Here is a 24,191-nt window from a genome sequence, read left to right as displayed (position 1 = left end):
TAGACGTTACAATATTATCATGCTCACCATTTAGATGCTTACACAGCCCTAATATTAAGCAACAAACCTTTACTTAACAATATGACTTTTACACTACTGCTCAAAAGTTTGGAATCATCTAAAAATGTTGATTCAAATGTTATTTTTGTCCATTTTTTGATATTTCAATAATTTAAGGAATAAAACAGTAATAAATACACTAAAAATTGTAAAATATTTACAGTCATTTTGTCACACTATCTGCCTTGACTTGGCCACCTTTTTCGAAAAGCAAGGCAGTATGTATATTTGTTTTATTGTAATTTCACTTTGTTTTTTAAAAATAATCATTTTACAATGATCTACAGCTCCATTCCTAATTCTTGATACATCTGTTTTTTTATCTGCCGCCAAATTGGTTCTATAAGCAAAGATTCCAAACTTTCAGATCATAGTCTACTAATAGTCTTCATCTTTTCCCAGCCCTCTAAAGATACTCTGACCAAAAAAAAAAAACTCATGTAATTTTTTTAGTTCTAGTTATACTGGACTGTTCCATTTAAGGACGTCTAGTTTTGGCACCGTTTCTCGGGTGGGGCGTTTACACCGGAACTTCATGACTCTTGCAAGTTACATAGTTTAGCACTGCTACTCTAGTAAAGAGCTATGTTTGCTGCATAATTAACAAATAACGTCTCTCTTCTGACATGTACAAGGCATCAGGAGGACACGTTACAGTCAGATGCTCTACAAAGAGTCATAACGTTATTAATATTTAACTCAGTACTAATAGTTGGGTGATGCAACTCTGCAGTTTAGCTGTGTAACATTGTGCCATGCAGGCTGAATCCAGTTCAGTGCTATAGCTCTAGCTTGCAAGTGTACAGTGATAGGCTTCATATATTGGGAAGGGGGTTGTGCTGGCCTTTGGCTTTCCAGACTGGTGACAGTCGTGTGACAGTGGAAAGACTACCTGCACTGGGAATTAGTTTCCACTACATTGCAAGAACCATGAACAAGCAAATAACCAAAGGGTCAGATAAGCATATAAAGATCAAGGTCAGCCATACCATTACTCAACTACACATGCAGCACTGTGCAAAGAGCACCTAAGTAAATAGTTTAAAAACATATTTTTGTCAGTAAAAACACTACATAGCACTAGAATAAGTTACATACAAATTATATACAGCCAAAATGAACAAAAATGATTATTTAAAGAACTTTATCTTGCGCATCTTCTGAGCTAATTAGAAGTGCACAATTAGCACACTTGCTTTTATTTAATAAAGTACTAATTGGGCCAAAACATTTTTTGTATGTATTAAAATTGGTTCATAGTTATTATAATTCTGATTTACTGAACAAACACTTACTGCACTGATAAAAAAAAACTTTTTAAATATACACTTTCACAGGTGACTAAAACCTTTACACAGTTCTGTGTATATCTGCCTAGCAATACATGTCATTACAAAACCTTCACCTTCATTTTTTATTTTGAAAGTGCCAGGAGCCATTTGTGTAAACCTGACTGAAACAGGCCAACAGAAATGGTCCAAGGCTGATTCTCAAATTTTTGTCCCTATGTAGTGCACTATGTAAGTTATGAAATTTTGGCCCATATATTCCACTATATGTTCAGTATGGAATTGTGCACACATAGCTGAATCCCAAATGACTCTCTGTTAGACATATTATGCCCTGTTGGGGAGCACAAGCCATTATCTGAGTTTCTATGTATTGTACTATATTGGGAGCAGGGAGCCATTCCAGATTCAGCCAGAAATTACTTCTGATAAAATCTTGTTCTATTTACATAATTAAAAGTTCAGAATTTTCTCTTGTAAAGTCACCATTGTGGAGATATGAAATTTTTCTGTAACAGTCACAAACATTTATCTACAAAGCTATCATTAGGCATGTGGGGCTAGAAGTGATCTGGCTTAGGAAAAAAAGGAAAAAAGAAAATCGCAGTGATATCAGAATTGTCAGATATCACCACTGCATATTACTACAATATTGCCACAGTGAAGCATTTTAAAATAAAGGTTTCATTTCATTCTGATCTCTAACTTAAATACTATACACTTCCCTCCAAACTTAATCAGATCAAGATACAGCAAAATAATTGCTAATTAAAATTAGATTAATAAATGTCAGACAGCTGGACAAAACACACCCATACCTTTATTAGCCACCTCCCATGCGATCTCGAAAAGAACTGCATCATCCAAATCAAACTCATCGTCCCACTCATCCAGCCCCGACAAGGAGGTGACAGAGAAACTCCGTGCCAATGGCATGCTGGGTAAACACAAGTAGATTATTACTCTGTGACATAGCATTCATATAGAGCACACCAAACCTTTTCACTACACGCATGAACACATTACATGCTAGTATAACAAAAGTCACAGCTGTAGTTTGGGTCACCTTGTGAAATGGGCGTGGCTGTAGCTAGAAGGCTGATGACAAAAAAGCTAGCCAAGTCGCAACCATAAATAGTACAAAAATAAACATATCACATAATTATATATGCTTCAGAGTGTAGCGCTGCACACTACTAGCACGGTTGGCAGCAGTGCGGTGACTTTCATGCAGTTGCAGTTAGAAAAGAAGCTAACTTAGCAGTTAGCAAGCAGTCCGACTTACCTACCATAAACAGTAAAAGCACAAAAGTAAACAGTTATATTGATATATAGATGATTACATTACCACAGCATAATGTTGCAAGAAGAGTGCGGGTACTAGACTGGCCTGCCTGCAGTCCAGATCGGTCCCCCATTGAAAATGTGCATAAAATAAAACTAAATCACTACACAACAGCTTCTTTCAAATCACTTCTATAATGATCTGTATTAAGCTACAGTACAATTCTCTTGTATCTTTTTTAATACCCATTTGAATTTATATATTGACAGACTACGGCATTAACATAGACTAAACAACTGAAATACTTAAAGCTGATCATATTTAAACATTTTATTTAAGACCTTAAACCAAAAAATGCCAAATAAGTAATCTCAACCAGCCTTATAACTGGCAGCAAAACACTAAAACCGTAATAAATGAATCCTCCAGCACTTTCCACCTAATCTTGATCTGCCATGTATGTAACAACAGTAAATTACCACAGGCAATCATTTTGACATGGTTCCCTACACTCAGAAGAAGAACCGAAAGCCTGCAGATTCAAAACACACTTTTAAGAGAAGCCTGTGGGCAGGTGATGAAACAAAAAGCACTGGAGTATCCCTTTAAAGGACCGGGAACACTAAAAAGATCACAAGGGCTTCTACAATCCACCATTACAGTGGTGTAATAAGTTTTTGCAAAGATTTAATTTAATTCACTAACCATTTCAGGTCTAATGTGAGTGTATGTGTGTTTGAATGTTTGTTAGTGTTGTAAGTGAACTGCTTTGGATGACCCAAACATATATGAGTCTGTATGTGCATGTTTAAGAATATCCCTTATATCAGTATCTGCCTGTCCCACACATTCTTTCTCTCTCCTCCCACAGAAAAGCACTCACAGAGGATTTTACCCACACTCATGAATGATTTGATGACTGCTCCGAATAAATGAACGCATCTAACCAGATTCATCTACTAAAGGCTTCCTCTCTGACTACACTATCAACACACACACACACACACACACACACACACACACACACACACACGCAGTCCTCGAGCACTCGTTAACACTGTGGCCAGGAACATATAAGTTAATGGTTAAGACCTCATCCAGAGGGTCAGCAAGAAAACAGATTACGACAAGAGGTGCTGGGGATTAGGAAACAGGAAGGAAGTGCAGTTTTGAGGACACCCCAGGCCAAAACTCACTTCAAGTCAGAACATGACATCTTGCATCAGTCACATCTGGACTACACACAGAGCAAAATTACAAATTCAACGATTGCACAAGCTAAAGGGTACAACTTAATATGTATTAATGTCAGTGGCGAACTAAGACTATTAGAGCGGGTCCTTCAGCTGTCAAAACTCGGTCAAAAAAAAAAACAAAAAAAAACTATCTGATAATTCTGATTTCTGATAGTGCAGTCAGCCATCTAGGACTACCAGAAGGTCTTGGATGACTTTTTTTCCCCCACAAAATTGGCTGCTAAAAATCTAAACATGATTTGTTGATTCCACTCTCACTTCCAAATGTTATATTTTATATATATACACATACATATATACATATATATGTGTATGTGTGTGTGTATGTATGTATATATATATACACATACATACATACACACATACATATGTATGTAAAGCTCTTGAGCAACATAAAGAGATTGCGATAGAGGTCAGAGATGACAGAGGAATGGATGGAGGGAGCGAGGGATGGATGGAGGGAGGGAGGAAGGGATGGTTCAGATGACTCCCTACGGCCTATTTAGTGCACTAATTAGGTCACCAAAAAATGCTACTCTGTGTGAGAGCGAGAGAGAGAGAGAGAGAGAGAGAGAGAGAGAGAGAGAGAGAGATGGAATATAGAGGAAGTCTGATTTACAACACAGAGACAACCCGCGCCCTTCAAGACAGGAGCACACGCACATACACACCCCCTTCCTCTCCTCCTCCGTCCCTCGCTGGACGACCTCTACGAAAAGACACGCTTGTGTCTCACAGCCCGAAAGACGTTCAGTGCAAGACTAGGGCCTTGTTTCCTTTCACGGAGGCGCGCGCGCGCGCCAGCTCTGGTGTACGTGCCTTCTTTCTCGCCACGCTGAATGTCACGTCACACCGTGACCACGACAACAGAGGCGCTCGTGCGCTCGCCCCAATATAATAATTCAGCGACGTTGGATTTTTAGCTTCTTACTGGATTTTTTTCGTTCCACCTTAAACGGCCCGAGATGCCACAACGTTACAGCTGGACCGTTTGAGGAGGACAGGAAAATTTCAACTTCAGCTATCGGGAATAACATCCACTGCTGCGGTCTTCATCACAACCAAATGACTCCTGGCCAAAAGCCAGGACAGCTTTCCTTCCGCGCCCCTTTACACACTTTGATGGACACACGCCATCATGACATCAGGAAGCACGGAAAAGTGGGGTTTCTTTTTTCACGTGCTGCACGAACGCACGATTTCCATTTTCACGCGAGAACTTGCGCGTTTTCCTGCGTGTCATCACGAGCACAACAGATTCGGTTCGAACACGGCGCTTCAGGCGCTCGGGAAAAAGCAGAGTATGAGAAAGAGCGGAGCTCACCCTGCAGCAGCGTCCTCTCCAGCGACCCTCTCTCATCTGCGCGAATCAATCACCAAACAGCACGGCTTGACCGCGGAGGAGGCGCCTAGCCAATCAGGGAACACACAGCTTCTGACGTACAAGTTTCGAGCAATCTGATTGGATGACTTGGAGGCTTCGGCTTCACCTGATTGCCTGAGCCGCGCGTCAATTCGGCGCCTGCGACGCTGGAAGAACGTGAGACTGTTTTTAATGCCTCATGATTTCCCCCCCAGCAGAGAAAAGGGCAGTTGCAGGCTGGCGGGCAATTGAGAGCATAGTGGTGACTACAGTGGCGTGTCGAGATGTTACTGCTCCACATACGTACTGAGGTCCATGCTTTAAGAGGGGCTTTAGGGGCGTGATATGCAAAGCTGCGCCCGCACGCTCTTCCTCCTTCCGTTAAAAGGATGTTTGGTGTTATTGTTGTTTGTTCGTTTAAGACGTGTTCACGTGTTGGCTTTGTTTTATTTTGTTCTGTTGTGGAATAACTGGGGTGGGTTTAGAGAGCACCATAGAGCGGAGCTGTGTGGCTGGAGGTGACCTTCGCTGCTGTTCTGGGCATCAGTTAGTGGCCTTTTCTGTTTTGTTTAATAAAACAGTTTTTCTTCAGCATTTTCTGTTCTATTATTATTATTTTATTTATTTACTGATTTATTTTGGATCCGGTGTCATTTTGGGGTAGTGATATGACTATCGTGGATGCTGGAGTGGGCAATTGTGGTGGGGCGTGTTGTCCAGGGGATCCCCAGACGACCGATCACCCTAATATCTTTACTGAGCACCTCATATAAATAGTGTCACAATTTTTTGACAACATATCTTAACAGTTAGCTTCCAGCAACACTACGCAAACAGCTCTGAGTATTTATCTCCCTCTTATTCATAATGCATTCCATAGTGACTACTTCACAAACGGATCGTTCACAACCTGCATTATTTATAAATATTTATCATTCTAAAACCTTCAATGTCTAGACTAGCACAATAGTTTTGGTTTAGATAAACTTGCACACTGTGTTGCAGTTGCTGTCTGGGGTGAGGCTAGTGCTGTAGGCCAGGTTCACAGCACACTTTTAAGTTTTCTCAAGAAGGAGGATTTGAAACGCTAGTGATGTGAGCAGCTGCGGATGGAAAGCACTATGAAGTGCTAAGTGTCTCCAGAACTGAATAATAACAGAGGAGGACAAAGAACTGAAAATGATACTCAGCACTTTATTTACACACAAGTCGTACATTTATGTGCGTTTAATTTCTTAATGGCTGGTCTCGCATTTGAGCGTCACAGACAGAATATATATATATATAGCGGGGGCGGGGGGGGGGGGGTTGTTATGGGGGGAGAAGGGGCTCCTCATAAACCAGCTCTGTCACCACATCCAGCGCCTATCAGCAGAAAGTTACATTATTTTTTTTCTGCTACTACACTAAACACTGACATCAAGTTCTGTCTGTGACGCTCAAATGCGAGACCATATATATATATATATATATATATATATATATATATATATATATATATATATATATATATATATATCAAAACCAAGGCTGCAAAACGCCAGAGGGCGCCCGCGAGTAAGTCTTGGGTGAATGGGGCGAACCGCGCTGAACGGCTAAAAACGTTTCAGTCACTTGCCCATAACTTTCTTTAAATTTTAGATGGTAGAAGAGTGTATTTAAAAAGCATTTAAAAAAACTTACATTTATATATATATTTTAGCAGCAAACGTGTTCTGTGCAGTAGGACGCAAGCATTGCTACTACCGAGTGCTGATTGGCACGCTGATTGTTTGCGCTCGCTGACGTCATGAGGCGCCGTTTTAAACGCATATAAAAGCATTAAACATATAACAGCACTGTTCAAATGGTTTATGCTGTTCTGTGTTCAGGAAATTAATATATTCTTTTATATTGAAGCCGTTTAATCATTTATAGGCTATGATTTTATTTAAATACTTCATCTTAACCCATTCATTTTGGACTCACTCGGGAGCGCCGGAAGACCTTGCGGAGTGGTTAATTCTCCTCTCTACAAGTTCGGTGGTACCGAGGTCCACTAGTAAACAGTCTGGTCCCACGGAGACTCTATAGCTACGTTTCTTGGTAGTGGCAGTTATTTTGATTGACCTTGCACTTTTGTACTTCTGTGCAAGCTATTTTTAAAGCGTGTTACAAAGTGACACTACTTTTACTTGAGTTTTTACTTAAGTATGGGTTTATGCTACTCTGCCGATCTGCTTTTAAATCTAAAGTATTCGACGTATGCGTTCTTCCTAAAAATGACTCTGATTTTGTAATCGGCAGTTGAACATGGCGCCTGTCGCTTCCTCAATGTGAGCCAATCACCTCTCGCGCCCCCTGTCACGCAATTTTGCCGGGAAAACGGAAACGCGCGCTGGGGGGACGTTCAGTGCGCGAATGCAGCCGAAGTGGCGGGAGATTCGGTCTGGATAAAGAAGTAACTTCACCCATTATTTAACCGAAACATACGCGCTGCAGCGTAAATGTGTCTAATCATGTGAACAGTGCGCTGTGTTTTTGTACAGATGGGCCGGTTAGCGCGCTCGCGAATGGTTAATCAGCTCGTGCAGTATGTTAGCGTGTGTTCGGCTAAAGCTAGCCGCCTGAGCTCTCTGGTTTGTTGCTCAGTTCCAGGTCGCGGCTCGCTGGCTAACTTAATGGTCAAACTGGAGCTGCAGTGGTTACAGATAGCAGGCTATACTTTTATCTTGGAGAATGTGAGCTGTTTTGTGATTCTGACTGTTATGTGAACTAACTAACTAACTAAAGTTAGCTCAGTTATAGTAAGATGTTATTTACTGCGAATTCCCTCCGTTTTTTCTCTGACAACGTTACGCTTTACTCATTTTCACGGGTTGTTTTTAACATACCGGCATGTATAAGTCTAAGCTTTTTTTTAATAAATGAAAATAGAAAGATAAACGTGTGCGGTATCCTGCATACAGCGTTATTGCGTGGTTTCTAGCGGAACATCTTAAAATCCCATCATGGGGCTCGCATGTGAGTGGCAGACATCATAGTGATGGAAACGACTGGTTAACAGCATCTTATTTGATTTTTATGCTTTTGCAGAATCACATTCCCTGACTCAGACCTTAAAGAGAAATAACGCCGTATTTTTTTAATCTGCAAAACTCAATGGTTGAGATGTGAACGACTTTGTTTATATTAAAAAAAAAAAAATTATAAAGTGGTTCGCTTGTAGAAAAACGTACCGACTCATTTCTTTAGAGTGGTGATGATCGGAACCAAGGGTTTCAATGTCTACAATGCAATATAAAGCTATTTCACTTATTTTCATGATGCTAGAGTAATGATGAATCTGAAAAAAAATATTGGGGGGACTTTTTTGCCTTAGAACACCCTTCTTGTATCTCTCCACCATACATTTATTAAAGTAAATTGATTAAAATGTGTTTTAGGCCAAAACTTAACTGCAAAACTGTCAAAAACAATGTCCCGGACATCATGCAGTGTACTCACAATCCTTATTTCACCTTTTCATTATTGGTAAGGGTGCTTTTAGAAACACTCACCGGTTTTGTTGACATTTAATTATGCAGAGATTTTGAAAGCTTGGTGGAGTCCCCCTTTCGGTCTGTGTCTGTGCAATGCAAGTAGGTGTAAGGGAGAAAGGTCATCAAACTGTGGGTAGCATCAGGACCAAATTCAGTGCTAAATCCCTGCATGTATTAATAGCATTTAGTTTAACAGGTGAGCACATTTTAATAGATGGTGATGTGAACTGGTCGATACGTGATTACTTAATGCATATTGCTCAAAATGGTATCCTGCTGTCTGCTCTACTGAGATTTTATGTGTTAATGGGAAAAAGCAACTAAACATGTTTGTGTTTCCATGTAGCTGCTAAAGATGGATGTTAAGAGGCGGAATGGTGGGCCTATGTTGGGCGGGGCCTCCCAGGCTAAGAGGGGTAAAATGGGTACAGAATGGGAGGATGGCCCATCCCAGTTTGAGGAAGAGCTTGCCCTGTTTGATGACATGGACATGGAGGGGGAGTCAGGGGAAGGGCAGGCCGGTCATGATGTAATACCAGTGGGTAAGTGGTGCAGTCAGTGTGCCCAGATGGAGAGAGGTATAGTGCGAAATAAGTGGTAACCTTTTTGACCTTGTCTCCTTTCGGACAGGTGAATTATTCTCTGCTGATCTGAACCCTCGCTGGCGTCGACCTACTGCGCCTCCACTCCAGCCCGACAAAGACACACTCATCTTCCAGCAGATAGACTTGGACTATTATCTGGGTAAAGTACTTACATTTGGGGAGAAAATAACTGTCAGTGTACTCTGTTGCTGTAGCTAACTCTGCTTTTTTTTTAATGCATGTGTGTAGGCTCTGCAGTGGCTGGGATGCCAGGACAGGTCCAGGGGAAGGTTCCGGTGGTCCGTATGTTTGGAGTGACTGATGGTGGGAACAGTGTCTGCTGTCATGTGCATGGATTTGCACCTTATTTTTATGTCCCTGCTCCAGCTGGTGAGCCACAGCCACCATTGCTCCAGCGCACACACTCTCAGCAATAACCAGACATTATAAGTGATTGTCTTATTGATTGAAATGTCACCTGTTGTGAGCTTGACCAGCTACTTTGCCATTTTGTTAAATATGGGAAATACTAAGGAATATGATCTGTAAATATAGATGATCTCACAAATTTTATTGATCAGATATTAGGAAATGCATTTAATGAATCGTTGTTTTCTCTGTCTTTCAGGCTTTGCTCATTCTCACCTGGTTGAGTTTCAGAAGGAGCTAAATTCAGCTGTGGTGAAGGACATGCGCTCCAATAAAGACAACATATCAGTCACTGTTCTGGCAGTGGATCTGACCCGCAAAGAAAGTGAGTCTTCGATCTGTTGTTTATACGTTTATGGTTATGTATGATCGTCTTTTGATAATTATCTTTTGTTTTTACTAAGGTATGTATGGTTACCATGGAAGCCGTCCTCTGGACTTCCTGCGGATCACCATGGCGATGCCACGTCTGGTTGCCCCAGCGAAACGTATCCTGGAACAGGGCTTCAAGTTTGCAAACTTCTCCCTTCAGAGCTACTCTGCCTATGAGGCCAACATTGACTTTGAGATCAGGTATGTGAGTCTATATGTTATTCACTTGCTTTAATATACTTATATGCATATATGGTTCACGTATACACTACTCATTTTTTAAATTCTACTTCTGAATGAATTGAAATTATTATTACTAGACTTGCTGTTTTTTTTTTACGCATTACATGTTGGACCTTACTACCACCTTACTTGGCTCATTGCAACGGTTTTAATTTCAGCTGATGTGTACGGTCCTAGTGTAGGCCTGCCCTTTCTTTACAGTAGTTTGACAGGAAATCTCTGTCTGTGTGGCGGTTGTAACATCAAATCAGAATATTTGTGAGTGTAAAATTTGGCTATACTTCCTGCTCGACAACTCTCATTCAGTCAGCAGCGGAAGAAGCTACCAGTAAATTGAAACCGAACAGACTGAACCTATACGTTGGCAAAAATGGTCAGATCTTATCATGTTACATACCCAAATACGTAATAGATATTTGAGCTTTTCCCCACTCTTAAAATTTGGTGCAGTCTTTCTGTTCCAGGGAGCTTGCTAGCCTGTTTGCTCTCATTTATTCTTGTACACGAATGTCACAGCGAGGATGCTGGCTCACTAGCAATATGGAGCAATAAGAAAAATGTATTTGATCCACATTGGAGGTTAAAACCAAACCTTTCCTCAAATCAGTTACAAATAGTCTCATCACTGTGCTCATTTCGCAAGAGTCTGGTGTGCAGAGCAAGTTAAGTGATACTTTTTTAATCCCACAACGGGGAAATTCAACCTCCGCATTTAACCCATCCGTAAAGTGAAACACCACATACACACTAGCCCACGACTGCCAATTATTGACAAGCTAGCATTTAGCTTGATAAACAAATATTTGTTTCCCCCAAAAAAGGGAGTGTTTTGAAGATTGGCTTTAAAACATTTTTTGATCAAATTTATTATTGTATTATTAAACATTTTTTGCTGCCATACTAACTCAGGATTAGTACTAAATCCTATTGTTCCAATGCAGTGCTACAGCTGTTGTCCCCCCATAAGTTCTTTTCTATTGCTGTAATAATGATTTGTCCTTTCTTTTAGGTTGTGCAAAATATATGTTCTCACAAGAGCGGTTGTTGTTAAACTAGTAAATAATCAGGTGTCTTATACTTACCAGTATAAAATCTGGCATTACAAGTGTGTATTTGTGGGAAACAGGTTCATGGTAGACAGTGACGTGGTGGGCTGCTGCTGGATTGAGCTGCCTAGTGGGAAGTACCAACTGAGAGAGGAGAAAAATCCTGGAGGGGCAGACTCGGACACCCCGAGCAAGGTAATAATTTCTCAGCTGTTTAGGAGGTATGAAGGTAAATAATACTTTGTATTGATGTAGCTTCTTCACTTAGGATGCTTTACAGAAAATACACAACCATACAAAAACAAACTATTCTACTGACCAATGGCATCAGCACTTCAGCATGTTAATATGTATAAAAGCAAATGCAGATAAATAATGTGTCTGACTACTTCACTACATTGCTCAAGTCATTACATACACCTACATACATACTCCTGACATAATTGTCTGGGTCTGTGTACTCATCGGAGGCTTTGATTCCATTCTGTCTTTCTCTGTGTGTTTGTAAGGTTTCTTTCTGTCAGTATGAGGTGGATGTGGGCTGGACAGATTTGATCAGTCATCCAGCAGAGGGAGACTGGCAGAGAATTGCGCCACTCAGGGTCCTCAGCTTTGATATTGAGTGTGCTGGCAGGAAAGGTAAGAGTATGCTAGACAGTGATGTTACTGTACATCTAGTTAGAGCAAAAAGTGTGCGAAAAAAAAAGAAAGAAAAAAAGTGTGTGAACCAGATGATCTCTTAGTATCATATGATGATATTTAGCATTATCATGACACATTACATTATGTCACAATATGTTACATACATTGGTACTTTAAAAACTAATGTCATTTTTTTTTTTTTGTTTTTTTTTTTTAAAGAGCATAATTAGGGAAACCACACTAGATGTTTAGTGCAGTACATAATATGAAACACGTTGAAAAAAAACAGTAGTTATGGTAGTTTTTAAAAAAATGACACTACTGGTTCCTTTATCTATGTCCCATCAAAACGTGTAGGTTTACATATATTTATTTATTTTTTCTTCATTCTTTTGGGTTTCAAGAGTTTTTTTTATAGTGCTATTTGGAGTCACTGTAAAGGCTCACAGACATGTCTGTGTGTTGTAGGTGTGTTTCCAGAGGCTGAGGTGGATCCTGTGATTCAGATCGCCTCTATGGTGCAGCGTCAAGGAGAGAAGGAGCCCTTTATCCGTACTGTTTTTACGTTACAGAGCTGTGCTAGTATAGTGGGTTCTCAGATCCTCTGCTTCACTCAAGAGAAGCAGCTACTACAGGTATGCAGAGCACCTTCACACTATATCCATCTCTAAAACACAGACATGCATACATCCATGCTTTGTTGCTCTCTGTTGTTTGAAAATCCAAACTTGGCACATGTTGATTTTGCAGTTGTAAAAGATATGTTTTAACATGAATGGGGGGCAATATGGCAAAAATATTTACTATTAGGACTGGGCGATAAAACGATAACAATAGTTCAGTAAATGTTTTATATAGTAGAGGATTCTCACACTTCCATGTTTTTTAGTGACCACCCTGGTGGAGTATTCTACTGCAAGGAGAGTGACCCTACTCTGCTGTCGCCAGGAGAGGGTGCACTTTTAGGTTTTCAACATGATTAGAGAGGGAAGGCTCAAGGAGTGAAATGAGTTGCCAAATATACTTTAGAAATGTCTGAAACGTGGAGTTATACATACATATATACACAGTGGAGCGATCGACAACTTTCTCTTTCCTCACATCCTAACAAGCTTTAGCAACGTTAAATCACGTCTGCTCCACACATACAGCACTCAAAAAGTCATATTCAAGTATTTTTTAAATTCCCAAGCAACGAAGGTAAAGGTGAAGGTAACAAGGCAAAAATGCACTGTGATATGCTCTGATATACTCTGACATGGAGAGCGATGACGTTGTTGAGAAACTAAGCAGTTTAGCACTGTTGTTGGCCATTTGTTTAGCATTTGTAATGGGATAGCCTAGCACTCATTTACATTTACATTTATGGCATTTGGCAGACGCTCTTATCCAGAGCGACTTACAGTTTGATCACTTTACACAGGTAGGCAAAAGTGGTGTTAGGAGTCTTGCCCAAGGACTCTTATTGGTATAGTGTAGGGTGCTTACCCAGGTAGGGATTGAATCCCAGTCTACAGCGTAGAAGGCAGAGGTGTTACCCACTACACTAACCAACCACACGGTAGCACTCGTCACCAGACAGACAAAAATAATGTTTTCTTTCTTAAATTATGACTATTACAAAAACTGCAGCCGTGCTTTTCCAGCTGGTAAGAACAGCTAACAAGAAACTTTCTCCCACGATCCCGTGACACATTTGTGAAATGTTCCACTGTTTGTTGAATGTTTATCATGTTTTGACCATAAAGAATAGTATAAAACAGACATTAGCCAATCAGGAGCAAAAATCAGCCTTCAAACTTAATAGAAATAACGATTTGACATTTATCACAATATGTATCGATATCGAACTATATTTTGTTCATCATGATGATATTCTTGGCCATATAGCCCAGCTCTATTTACAATACATAATATGAATCATGATAGTTACATTTTTGGCGATAAGTTTGAACAGAGAAACATCTAGCATTGGTATATTTAAAACATGCCTGTCATAGTATGCATACCATTTCAGTCCAATTTAACAGAGTCCAGTTAAACAGGCCCAATTACGTTCTGTTTGGAATGAAACATGCAGTTGTTCATTGCTCTTTGAGTACTGACTGCATCCTACATCAACAGTATGCTTCAGAAAAGCATGTTGTAACCTAAAGACATAAACTATCACAATAATAATAATGTTATACTGCTCGCTCCTAATTTATGTATGCACTACTCATGTGAAGTGTAGGTCTTGTTGATTCTGTGTTGTTCTGATGAACCCTCTCTCTATGATCTCATTTATGTTCTCAGAGCTGGGCAGAGTTTGTGAGGACAGTAGATCCGGACATCATCACAGGATACAATATTCAAAACTTTGACCTGCCGTACCTACTGAACAGAGCTGCCACTCTAAAGGTGTGTATGCTTTGTGTATATATGTGCACAAATGTATGCACTTGCTTGTGTTGTAGTATACAGCTGCAGTGATGCATACATTTCTCATGATCATATGGACTTGGAGACATGCCCTATAATTCAGGTTGTTTGTGCTTCTTTGTCTGTAGGTAAATTTCTTCCCCTATCTGGGTCGAATGAGGGGCATTAAGTCTGTTCTGAAGGACTCCAGCTTCCAGAGCAAGCAGATGGGTCGTCGAGAAAACAAAACTGTCAACATGGAGGGAAGAGTGCAGTTTGACCTTTTGCAGGTAGAAACGCTCTCTTTTTTTTTTTTTTTTGACACTTGGGCAGTAGTAACATGTAAAGGATGCACACTAAGCTGCAGTGTGATGTGCTGTCTTTTGCAGGTACTGTTGAGGGACTATAAGCTGCGCTCATATACTCTCAACGCAGTCAGCTTCCACTTCCTGCAGGAGCAGAAAGAGGATGTTCAACACTCCATCATCACTGACCTACAGGTGTGAAACCTCTTTGTCTTTACAGTCAGTCAGAGCTCAGGATGCAGTACTGGGCTTATTATAATGAACTACAACTAGAACTGAAACTGCAGAGGTCCTGGGTGCTGTTGTGGTATTTCCCCTTTTTCTGTAAGTTATACTAATGATCACATTTCATTCTCTGCTGTTACTGTTTGCTGTCCAGTGTCAACCAGAGTAGGATGGGTTGCCCTTTTGACTCTTTGACTCGAGGTTCTCCTCTTGCTCTTAGGGAGGTTTTCCTTGCCACTGTTGTCATTGGCTTGCTCGTGGGGGCTCGGACCCAGATTGTTCTTTAAAGCTGCTTTGTGATGACACCTGCTGTAAAAGGCGCTGTATAAATAAAATTTGACTTGGCTATTTGAAGTCTTTAGTTCAAGGTGATTTCTATGGCCACTGCTGTTGGGCCTTTGAGGTAGGAGCCGAAACACTTAATGATGATTGTTGGATTTAAAAATAAATAAATAAAATAAATTTACATTAATTCACCCCCCTAGTCCTGAGCCTGTTTGATGAAATCAAGCTTGAAGATGTTTACTACTTGTCTTTTGCTATGCTGTTTTTTTTTTTTTGTTTGTTTGTTTTTTTTAACTTTTAGAAAAGTGTGTTATACGTTGTTATGAACTGTTAAAGCAAGTCTCTTTAAAATGACTTTGCAACCTGCCTTGGTTTGAAGCAAATGTTTGATGATTTAGGCATGCAGTTTACACAAGATACATATAGTGTGCATAATTATCAGAGAGTTTAATTCAATCCTTTATTTCCACTTGACTGCTACATAAAGAATGAAGGCATGTATAGTCATCAGACTTTCAAGGAATGTTAGTAACCTCTCTTTGTCTGCAGAATGGGAATGAGCAGACGAGGCGGCGTTTGGCAGTTTACTGTCTGAAGGATGCATACTTGCCACTGCGCTTGCTGCAGAAGTTGATGTGTGTGATTAACTACATGGAGATGGCCAGAGTGACTGGCGTGCCTCTGACCTACCTGCTGTCCCGTGGCCAACAGATTAAAGTAGTGTCACAGCTATTGCGACAGGTGTGTGAAACTGTATGCACAAACTATTTAGTGCATGCATATATCCAAGTCAAACACATCACACATAAGGAAACTGTTTTGACCGTTAGGTGTGTGTGTGTGTGTTTTAGGCTGTGAAGCAGGGCTTGGTTATGCCAGTAGTCAAAACTGAGGGAGGGGAAGATTACACTGGAGCCACAGTCATTGAACCAGAAAAAGGGTGAGTATATTCAACATTGTATTAACCTACTCAGATTGTGGGCCATATTGATAAAACCCATGTTTTACTGTATGAATTTTTAAAGTGTTTTGTTTGTTTATTTATTTATTTATTTATTTATTTTTAAGTACGTTTTTAAAAAATTATGATCACCAGTTATACTTATGTAGAATGTAATTTTTATGAGTAGAGTTGCCAAAAGCCCATTGTAATTGTAAACTGTTTCATTGGTGTGTAAACAGGTATTACAGTGTTCCCATAGCCACTCTGGATTTCTCCTCACTGTACCCTTCAATTATGATGGCTCATAATCTGTGCTACACTACCCTGCTGCAGAAAGGGCAGGTGGACAAACTGGGGTGAGTGTTTGATCTAATGTTTGAGAAGGCCATGTTTTAGTGAAATGTGTGTTCACGGTTGCTTGCATATATGTAGTCTCTCTGCAGAGGACTTCATTAAGACTCCTACAGGAGATCTGTTTGTTAAAAGCTCGGTGAGGAAAGGCCTTCTGCCTGAGATCCTGGAGAACCTGCTGAGTGCCAGGAAGAGGTAAGAGAATGAAGCCACACCCATCATGTTACTTTAAATGTGTGAATTCATGACTTCAGAAAGTGAAACAGAAGTGAAATAAAGTGCCTCCAGCACTAGTGAGTGTTCAGATCAAGTTGAAGCGTTGCAAAATTCAGCAGATGTTGTCATGTCCTAAACTCAGCTTGTTCCAGTGCTTGAGTCACACCCAAATCAGCAATTTATCAGATTGTTTCATGCTGGGATTCTGCAATGTTTCTAGAAATAATAAAACATACTGGTCAATGGTCATGAATAGCTTATGTTTTGCTGTTTTGTCTTCAAATGGCATAATTCACTAGTTTCCCTGCAAACCACATGCTTTTTGGGGCTTCAGCATCACCAGTGGCAAAGCTGTACTTTGTTTAGCTGTGATCATAATACATTTTTCTTGGTATTGTTTCTGTTCTTGTCTGGGTTTGCAGCCCCAATTTAAAAAAAAAAAAAAAAAAAAATGTACTTTATGGTAGCACTCAGCTGCCAGTAGTGACCTACCTCTACCAAACCATGCAAAGACATAATGTAGACAAATATATTCAAGATTACATAAAATTTGTTTATGTAAATGCTTTAATGGCAAAAAGTCATCCTTAAAAACAAAATACTGTTATTGTATTAATGAAACGCCACTTTCATGCTACTAGCTGCTAGCAGCCACATAGTGGCCTGCTTCACTGCTTGGTGATTGGGAACCTTTTGCTCTTAGCCATATGTATATTGTATGTGATATGTTGATTGTATAAATCGTGCATTCTCAGTCCCAGACCCACTCCACCAGTTATCAGGCTTTTTGTGAGAGAGGTTGGATGTTTTAAAGCAGGAAAAATACAAAATTGTGCAGTCTATGAGTTTAGGAAGCATCTGTGTGAGCCCTCAGCCTTGTTGTATTGTGCATTTAGGGCAAAGGCTGAGCTGAAGAAGGAGACTGACCCCTTTAAGAAGCAGGTGCTGGACGGCAGGCAGCTTGCTCTGAAGATTAGCGCAAACTCTGTGTATGGTTTTACTGGGGCACAAGTGGGCAAACTGCCCTGCCTGGAAATCTCACAGGTCAGCCTCACTGCTCACATCTCATTAGAAACTAAGCAGAAGTGCTTGAACCATTTGTGTATTTGGAATATGTGTTTTAAATGAATAGTATTGAGTGAATTGTGAGAGAATTTTTGTAAGAAATGGGAAATAAACACAGGTTTAGTTGTTTATTGTGTGCAGCTAACATTATCATAAGCAGGAATAAATACATAAAGGGTCAGCTGGATTAATAATTTATCTTTGTGTTATAGACATGTTTTGTGTCACACTACCAGTCATTGTATAATACAGTAATTTGCACAATTTACACTGTAAGAATTTGTAAGAATTGAAACGGTTCCATTTATGGCTCCTCTTGATTGTCACCAATGTGCTTAATGTGAGACAAAATGTTGGCTACTTGTCCTATTTTTTTTGTGGTTCTGTGTCACATGCACAGTCTACAATATGGAGGATGCTTGGTGTTTTTATTTTTTTGTTAATATGTTAATTACAACTTGAACTTTCCTTGTGTTTGTGCATAGAGTGTGACAGGCTTTGGCAGACAAATGATTGAACAGACTAAACAGCTTGTGGAGTCCAAGTACACCATTGCTAACGGATATCGGGCGGATGCCAAGGTAAGACACCCACACAATGGTTCAGTGGTACAAGTGACATGCAGAAACCTGCCTGTGAACGAGCAGATCTGTAGAAGCAGTGTTTACCTTTTTTATATTAAGCTCATCTTTTCTTGTCTTCATATCAAAGAATACTAGGTATTTTGAAAACATTCACACAGTTTTTATTAAAAAATGTTTTATGTCTGACTAGGTCGTCTATGGAGACACAGACTCCGTTATGGTGAAACTGGGTGTGGACACAGTACAGGAAGCAATGACTCTTGGAAAGGATGCAGCTGATTGGGTGTCCTCTCACTTTATTCCACCAATCAAACTGGAGTTTGAGAAGGTACATGCAGCACAGAGGCATTTAATAGCATAAAGAATTGCTCTGTAAGCGTATACTTAAGAACTTTTGTCTTTCTCTCAGGTGTACTACCCCTACCTGCTGATCAATAAGAAGAGGTATGCTGGCCTGTATTTCTCATCCAGTGCAGAACATCATGATAAAATGGACTGTAAGGGGATAGAAACTGTCAGACGAGACAATTGCCCCCTAGTGGCCAACCTCATCAACACATGCCTTCAAAAGATCCTCATAGAGAGGTATGCACCCATAAACACCACATAGCTGGTTAGTTAAGAGTTTTCTCATGACTCAATTGAACTTTTCAGTGTAATTTGATTGCATGAATGTGTGTGTTGTAGAGACCCTGATGGAGCTGTAGGCCATGCTAAAGAGGTGATCTCAGATCTACTATGTAACCGGATTGACATTAGTCAGCTGGTCATTACCAAGGAACTGACACGCACAGCGCAGGAGTATGCAGGCAAACAGGCCCATGTCGAACTCGCCGAGAGGTGTGTGTGGTGGAGAAATGTATTTATTTATTGTGTGAGGATGTCAATGTATATTATTTCATGGGATATTACTAAGGATATTTGGGTCCAAGGATACCAACCATGTACTGACACTGTGTTTCGGTAGTGACATGAAAATGTGGAACGCGCATATATATATATATATATATATATATATATATATATATATATATATATATATAATTTGTTTTTATTAATAAAGCTTATTTCTTATTTAAAAATTAAATTAATAAATCTCAACATTTCAACTTCACTTCAAAACAAATCAGTTGCAAAATGTTACTCGTTTTCTTTTTTTTTTCTTTTTTTTACTTTGTTACTGCAGTTTAAACTAATTCAGTTAAGCTGTTCATATCTGATATCTGTGTGCATGCACAGGATGCGCAAGCGAGATGCAGGCAGTGCTCCTAATCTTGGCGATCGAGTTCCATACGTCATCATTAAGGCAGCCAAAGGAGTAGCAGCGTACATGAAGTCAGAGGTTGGTAGTGTTTCTGTTTGTCCGACTGTGTTTGGGATGCGTTTGCCTGTTTATAATATTGTTGGCATGCAAACGTCGCTCAGAGTGGTTTGATGTGAAATGCTTTGTTCGAGAGAAACTTGGTCAGAATTGTTTACATGGTGATCGCATCCAAATAAAGTTATTACATGATATGGTTATGAATACTGTGTTTTATGATTTTTAAAAAAATTTTTTTTTTTTTTGAGATTTTGTAAGACGTTCTAAGGCAAAATAGTGTCCAAAGAAACCAGATATTTCAGATTTACCTCTATTTTAACATTGCATTACATGCAAATTCAGAAGACAGTTGGTAGTGAATAATATAGCTGTATTTGTGATGTACAAATCTCGACCCCTGTATTTTATCACCACCACTGTAAAACAGTTAATTTAGTCTAAAATGCCCCATTTCACATCAAACCACTTTGACTTTTACATATCAGCACTTGAATTATGCCAAAATTTCAGAAAATCTGTGGAATTCCCATTTAATAGAAGTAAAAATGGTCACATTAGTGAGATTTTATTCCATGTAATTTTGGACCCGTTCTATTAAGTCATCATGGAAATGTTCACACAATGTAAGGGACAGTACACATTTTCAAATTGTATAAATGTTTTCTTTTGATTGTCCATGGTGTATCCATTAATGTTACATTTGAAATGCTTTAACTGCTCCTTTCAGAAGAATTAAAGTGCTCAGTTAGTAGGTATTAACATCTGACTGCATTTTTGCAGGTGCTAGGGAGTTCACTTTGTACTCTACAGTACTTCTGTGGCACCAACCAAATTACTTCAGTACTATAGAATTTATAGTGTCTTTCAGTACCTAAAACCTGACTGCTGATTGAGCATCTAAGTAACTTTCACATGCCAGTGAGTGACATGTTTCTTCATTAGTCCATTGCAGTCAGCAACTGTACCCACTTTGATACAAATCACACTCATTCCTGGCTTAATTAACTCCCACTTTCTGTTGGTAAAATAAGACAATATTAAAAAAAATTACAAAGTAACGAAATCAAGGTATCTGTATCAGTAGCTGCATTAATATTGTCATCATTCTTAAGCAATAAGATACTGTGCTGAACTAAATTATATTCCGTTTGTGTGTTCAGGACCCCATTTATGTACTGGAGAACAACATACCTATTGACACCCAGTACTACCTGGAGCAACAGCTGTCTAAACCTCTACTGCGCATTTTTGAGCCTATACTGGGAGAGACTAAGGCTGAGAGTGTTTTGCTCAGTGAGTAAAAGTGTGGGTGGATGTGTGTAAATATGTACATTTGTTTGTTATTACCAGAAGCATGCTTTTCCAATCATGTGAGCAGCCTGTTTTTAAATACATCTACATTCTTTGAGGGCAGAGAATGGGTGGAATCACTCTTCTTTGATTTTTACAAACCTTTAACCACTTTAAGGGTAGAGTGCTAATGTACAGTTTAACAATGATCTCATCTCTCATAATTCTGTGTGTGATACCAATTCTACATGTTAGCATTGGAGAAATGACCAAATGACTACAGTAGTGTCTAATGTACACTATATTGCCAGAAGCTATTCTCTTGTCTGCCTTCACATGCATATGAACTTGAGTGAGATCCCATTCTTAATCCATAGGGTTTAATATGATGTTGGCCCACCCTTTACATCTATAACAGCTTCACCTCTTCTGGGAAGGCCTTCCACGAGGTTTAGGAGTGTTGTTTATGGGAATTTTTGACCATTCTTCCAGAAGCACATTTGTGCGGTCAGACACTGATGTGTTGGACAAGAAGGCCTGGCTCGCAGTCTCCGCTCTAATTCATCCCGAAGATGTTCTATCGGGTTGAGGTTAGGACTGTGCAAGCCAGTCAAGTTCTTCACCACCAAACTCACTCATTCATGTATTTATGGACCTTGCTTTGTGCACTGGTGCGCAGTCATGTTGATACAGGAAGGTGCCGTCCCCAAACTGTTCCCACAAAGTTGGTAGTATGAAATTGTCCAAAATCTCTTGGTCTGCTGAAGCATTGAGTTCCTTTCACTGGAACTCTGGAAGAGTTCACTGGAAGAGTTCCTTTCACTGGAAAGGGGCCAAGCACAACTGAAAAACAACCCCACACTATAATCCCCTCTCCATCAAACCTGGCGCAGTGCAGTCAGACAAGTGCCATTCTACTGGGAACTGCCAAACCCAGACTCATCCATCAGATTGCCAGACAGAGAAGTGTGATCTATCACTCCAGAGAACACGTCTCCACTGCTCTACAGTCTAGTGGTGAAGCTGTACACCACTGCATTCTATGCATTGGATTGTGCTTGGTGATGTAAGGCTTGGACGCAGCTGCTCGGCCATGGAAACCCATTACATGAAGCTCTCTACACTGTTCTTGAGCTAATCTAAAGGACACATGAAGTTTGGAGGTCTGTAGCGATTGACTCTGCAGAAAGTTGGTGAGGAAATTTCATGACTGGACTTGTTGCACAGGTGGCATCCTATCACGGTGCCACGCTGGAATTCACTGAGCTCCTGAGAGCGACTCATTCTTTCACAGATGTTTGTAGAAGCAGTCATGCCTAGGTGTTTGGTTTTATACACCTGTGGGCATTGACGTGATTGGAACACCTGAATTCAATGATTTGGATGGATGAGTGAATACTTTTGGCAATATAGTGCATCACACCTGGCTTGTAAGAAGTACCACTCAATTAATTTCACTGGTGAACTATTGATTAAATCTCACTGCATATGCCATCCGTTTCAGAGGGAGATCACACACGCTGTAAGACTGTGCTGACCTCCAAGGTGGGTGGCCTCATGGCCTTTGCCCAGAAACGTAGCACATGCATCGGCTGCAGAGCTGTTCTCAAAACAGATGGTATGTTTCAGTGGAGATGTGGAATTTTCTTAGAAGGATTTTAAGAAAACATTTTAAGTCCTTTAAAATATATATATATATATATATATATATATATATATATATATATATATATATATATATATATATATATATATATATACACACACACACACACACACATATATATACACACACTATTCGGACAGGATCATTTTTCCGTGGGGAGATGGGGTAATGTAATTTTACCACAGAGTGACTGTGATTGTTAGGATCAATTTGCACAGAAAAAGATCCTGCTATAAATAACAGAGATGGGAGGGGGGCTACATGATCATTTCTGTCACAGTTCCATGTGCAATAAGTTCAGCTTCTCACAAATAAGAAGCATCTCCAAATATTTAATTTAATCATAATTTCATTTACTGTAGCCATCTTCCTAGCAGTTATAAGAGAATGCAGTGTCATTAGCTTGGGACTTTACAATCAACAGTCAACATCACTTCATAGAATCCAACTTATTTTGATGCTCTGAGTCATACACTTGAGGTAGGATAGTACATATCAGCTTGATTTAGGCTACAGAGAAAATAAGCACTTACTTTGAGTGAATACTCCATACGTTACCCCACCTCCCCATGTAAAATAAATCCTGTCCAAACTACTTTAAAATATAACATCAGAATTTCAAGATTTTTTTTTCTGTTCTAATAACCCTTTCACACCCTGTAGCTGCTGTCTGTGATTTCTGCAAGAAGAAAGAGTCAGAGCTCTATCAAAAAGAGGTATGTGTGTGTTTATCATCAGTTTCCTGCATTGATTCCTGGGTATTTTAGTAGTGGTAGGTAATTCCAGTCCTTAAGGGCTGAATCACTGCATTCCACAACTGACTCAAGCTGTAATTAGCTTGATTGAGTTGAACCAGTCATGTGAGAGGAGAAGGCACTAAACTGTTTTCTACTGGCCATCAGAACCGTGAATGCAGTTTGTTTACTGGGAAATATTTTTTCCTCTTAAACATTCTGGCGATAGATGTGGTCTGCTATATATTTGGCTGTAATATGTTTGAGGTATCTTCTGCATGCTCTTCAGATTGCTCATTTGTCAGCTCTGGAGGAGAAATTCTCTCGACTGTGGACTCAGTGTCAACGCTGCCAAGGATCCCTGCATGAAGATGTGCTATGTACCAGGTGTGTGTATGCGCACATGCTAATACTCAGTGTTCATAAATACATTTTAAGTACACTCAAGTCATCTCACAGAAATCTTCCTTTCTCCATGTCTGTGTAGCCGAGACTGCCCCATATTCTACATGAGGAAGAAGGTTCAGAAAGACCTCAGTGATCAAGAGAAGCTTGTGTCTCGTTTCGGCTGGTGAGGGAAACCGGGGCGTTCCCTTATTCTCAATCTGCTCCATTCTGAAATGGTGGCTTTTTTGTGTACCAATTTGTAAAAAATATTAAATGCCTTTTTTTTTTTAACACTGAAAAGAAATAAAATTGAGGTTTTGTAAATGCTA

General features: G+C 39.8%; 2 protein-coding genes across 5 annotated transcripts in view; one reads left to right on the top strand and one right to left on the bottom strand.

Annotated features, from left to right (window-relative positions):
* gys1 (glycogen synthase 1 (muscle)) overlaps positions 1-5,337 on the bottom strand; it is a 17,611-nt gene extending 12,274 nt beyond the window's left edge. Inside the window, exons 1-2 of one of the 3 annotated variants that reach the window (XM_017686802.2) lie at positions 5,215-5,337; positions 2,168-2,286 (exon numbers count right to left, since the gene is read on the bottom strand). In XM_017686802.2, the coding sequence (XP_017542291.1) occupies positions 2,168-2,285 (118 nt within the window). In that variant the 5' untranslated portion in view covers position 2,286; positions 5,215-5,337. Of the gene's footprint in view, positions 1-2,167; positions 2,287-3,830; positions 3,850-4,561; positions 4,695-5,214 lie in introns of those variants that run through there. The other 2 variants (XM_017686811.2, XM_037544710.1) reach the window with 2 other exon arrangements.
* pold1 (polymerase (DNA directed), delta 1, catalytic subunit) lies at positions 5,208-24,191 on the top strand. 2 transcript variants are annotated; one of them, XM_017686775.2, is made up of 27 exons: positions 5,208-5,430; positions 9,121-9,316; positions 9,405-9,518; positions 9,608-9,748; positions 9,987-10,112; positions 10,192-10,360; positions 11,529-11,643; positions 11,958-12,087; positions 12,559-12,725; positions 14,386-14,490; positions 14,640-14,780; positions 14,880-14,990; positions 15,855-16,046; positions 16,157-16,245; positions 16,488-16,604; positions 16,681-16,794; positions 17,712-17,859; positions 18,366-18,461; positions 18,655-18,792; positions 18,874-19,049; positions 19,152-19,304; positions 19,704-19,806; positions 20,946-21,078; positions 22,580-22,693; positions 23,405-23,457; positions 23,765-23,862; positions 23,963-24,191. In XM_017686775.2, the coding sequence occupies exons 2-27, from the start codon at positions 9,130-9,132 to the stop codon at positions 24,048-24,050; spliced, it is 3,318 nt and encodes a 1,105-aa protein (XP_017542264.1). In that variant the 5' UTR covers positions 5,208-5,430; positions 9,121-9,129; the 3' UTR covers positions 24,051-24,191. The 2 variants fall into 2 exon arrangements, with proteins under 2 accessions (XP_017542264.1, XP_017542247.1); XM_017686758.1 differs by lacking the exon at positions 5,208-5,430 and adding an exon at positions 7,595-7,693.

Source organism: Pygocentrus nattereri, chromosome 14 (assembly GCF_015220715.1).
Source record: "Pygocentrus nattereri isolate fPygNat1 chromosome 14, fPygNat1.pri, whole genome shotgun sequence".
NCBI classification, from domain to species: domain Eukaryota; kingdom Metazoa; phylum Chordata; class Actinopteri; order Characiformes; family Serrasalmidae; genus Pygocentrus; species Pygocentrus nattereri.
This window is presented reverse-complemented; position numbering and strand designations above follow the sequence as displayed.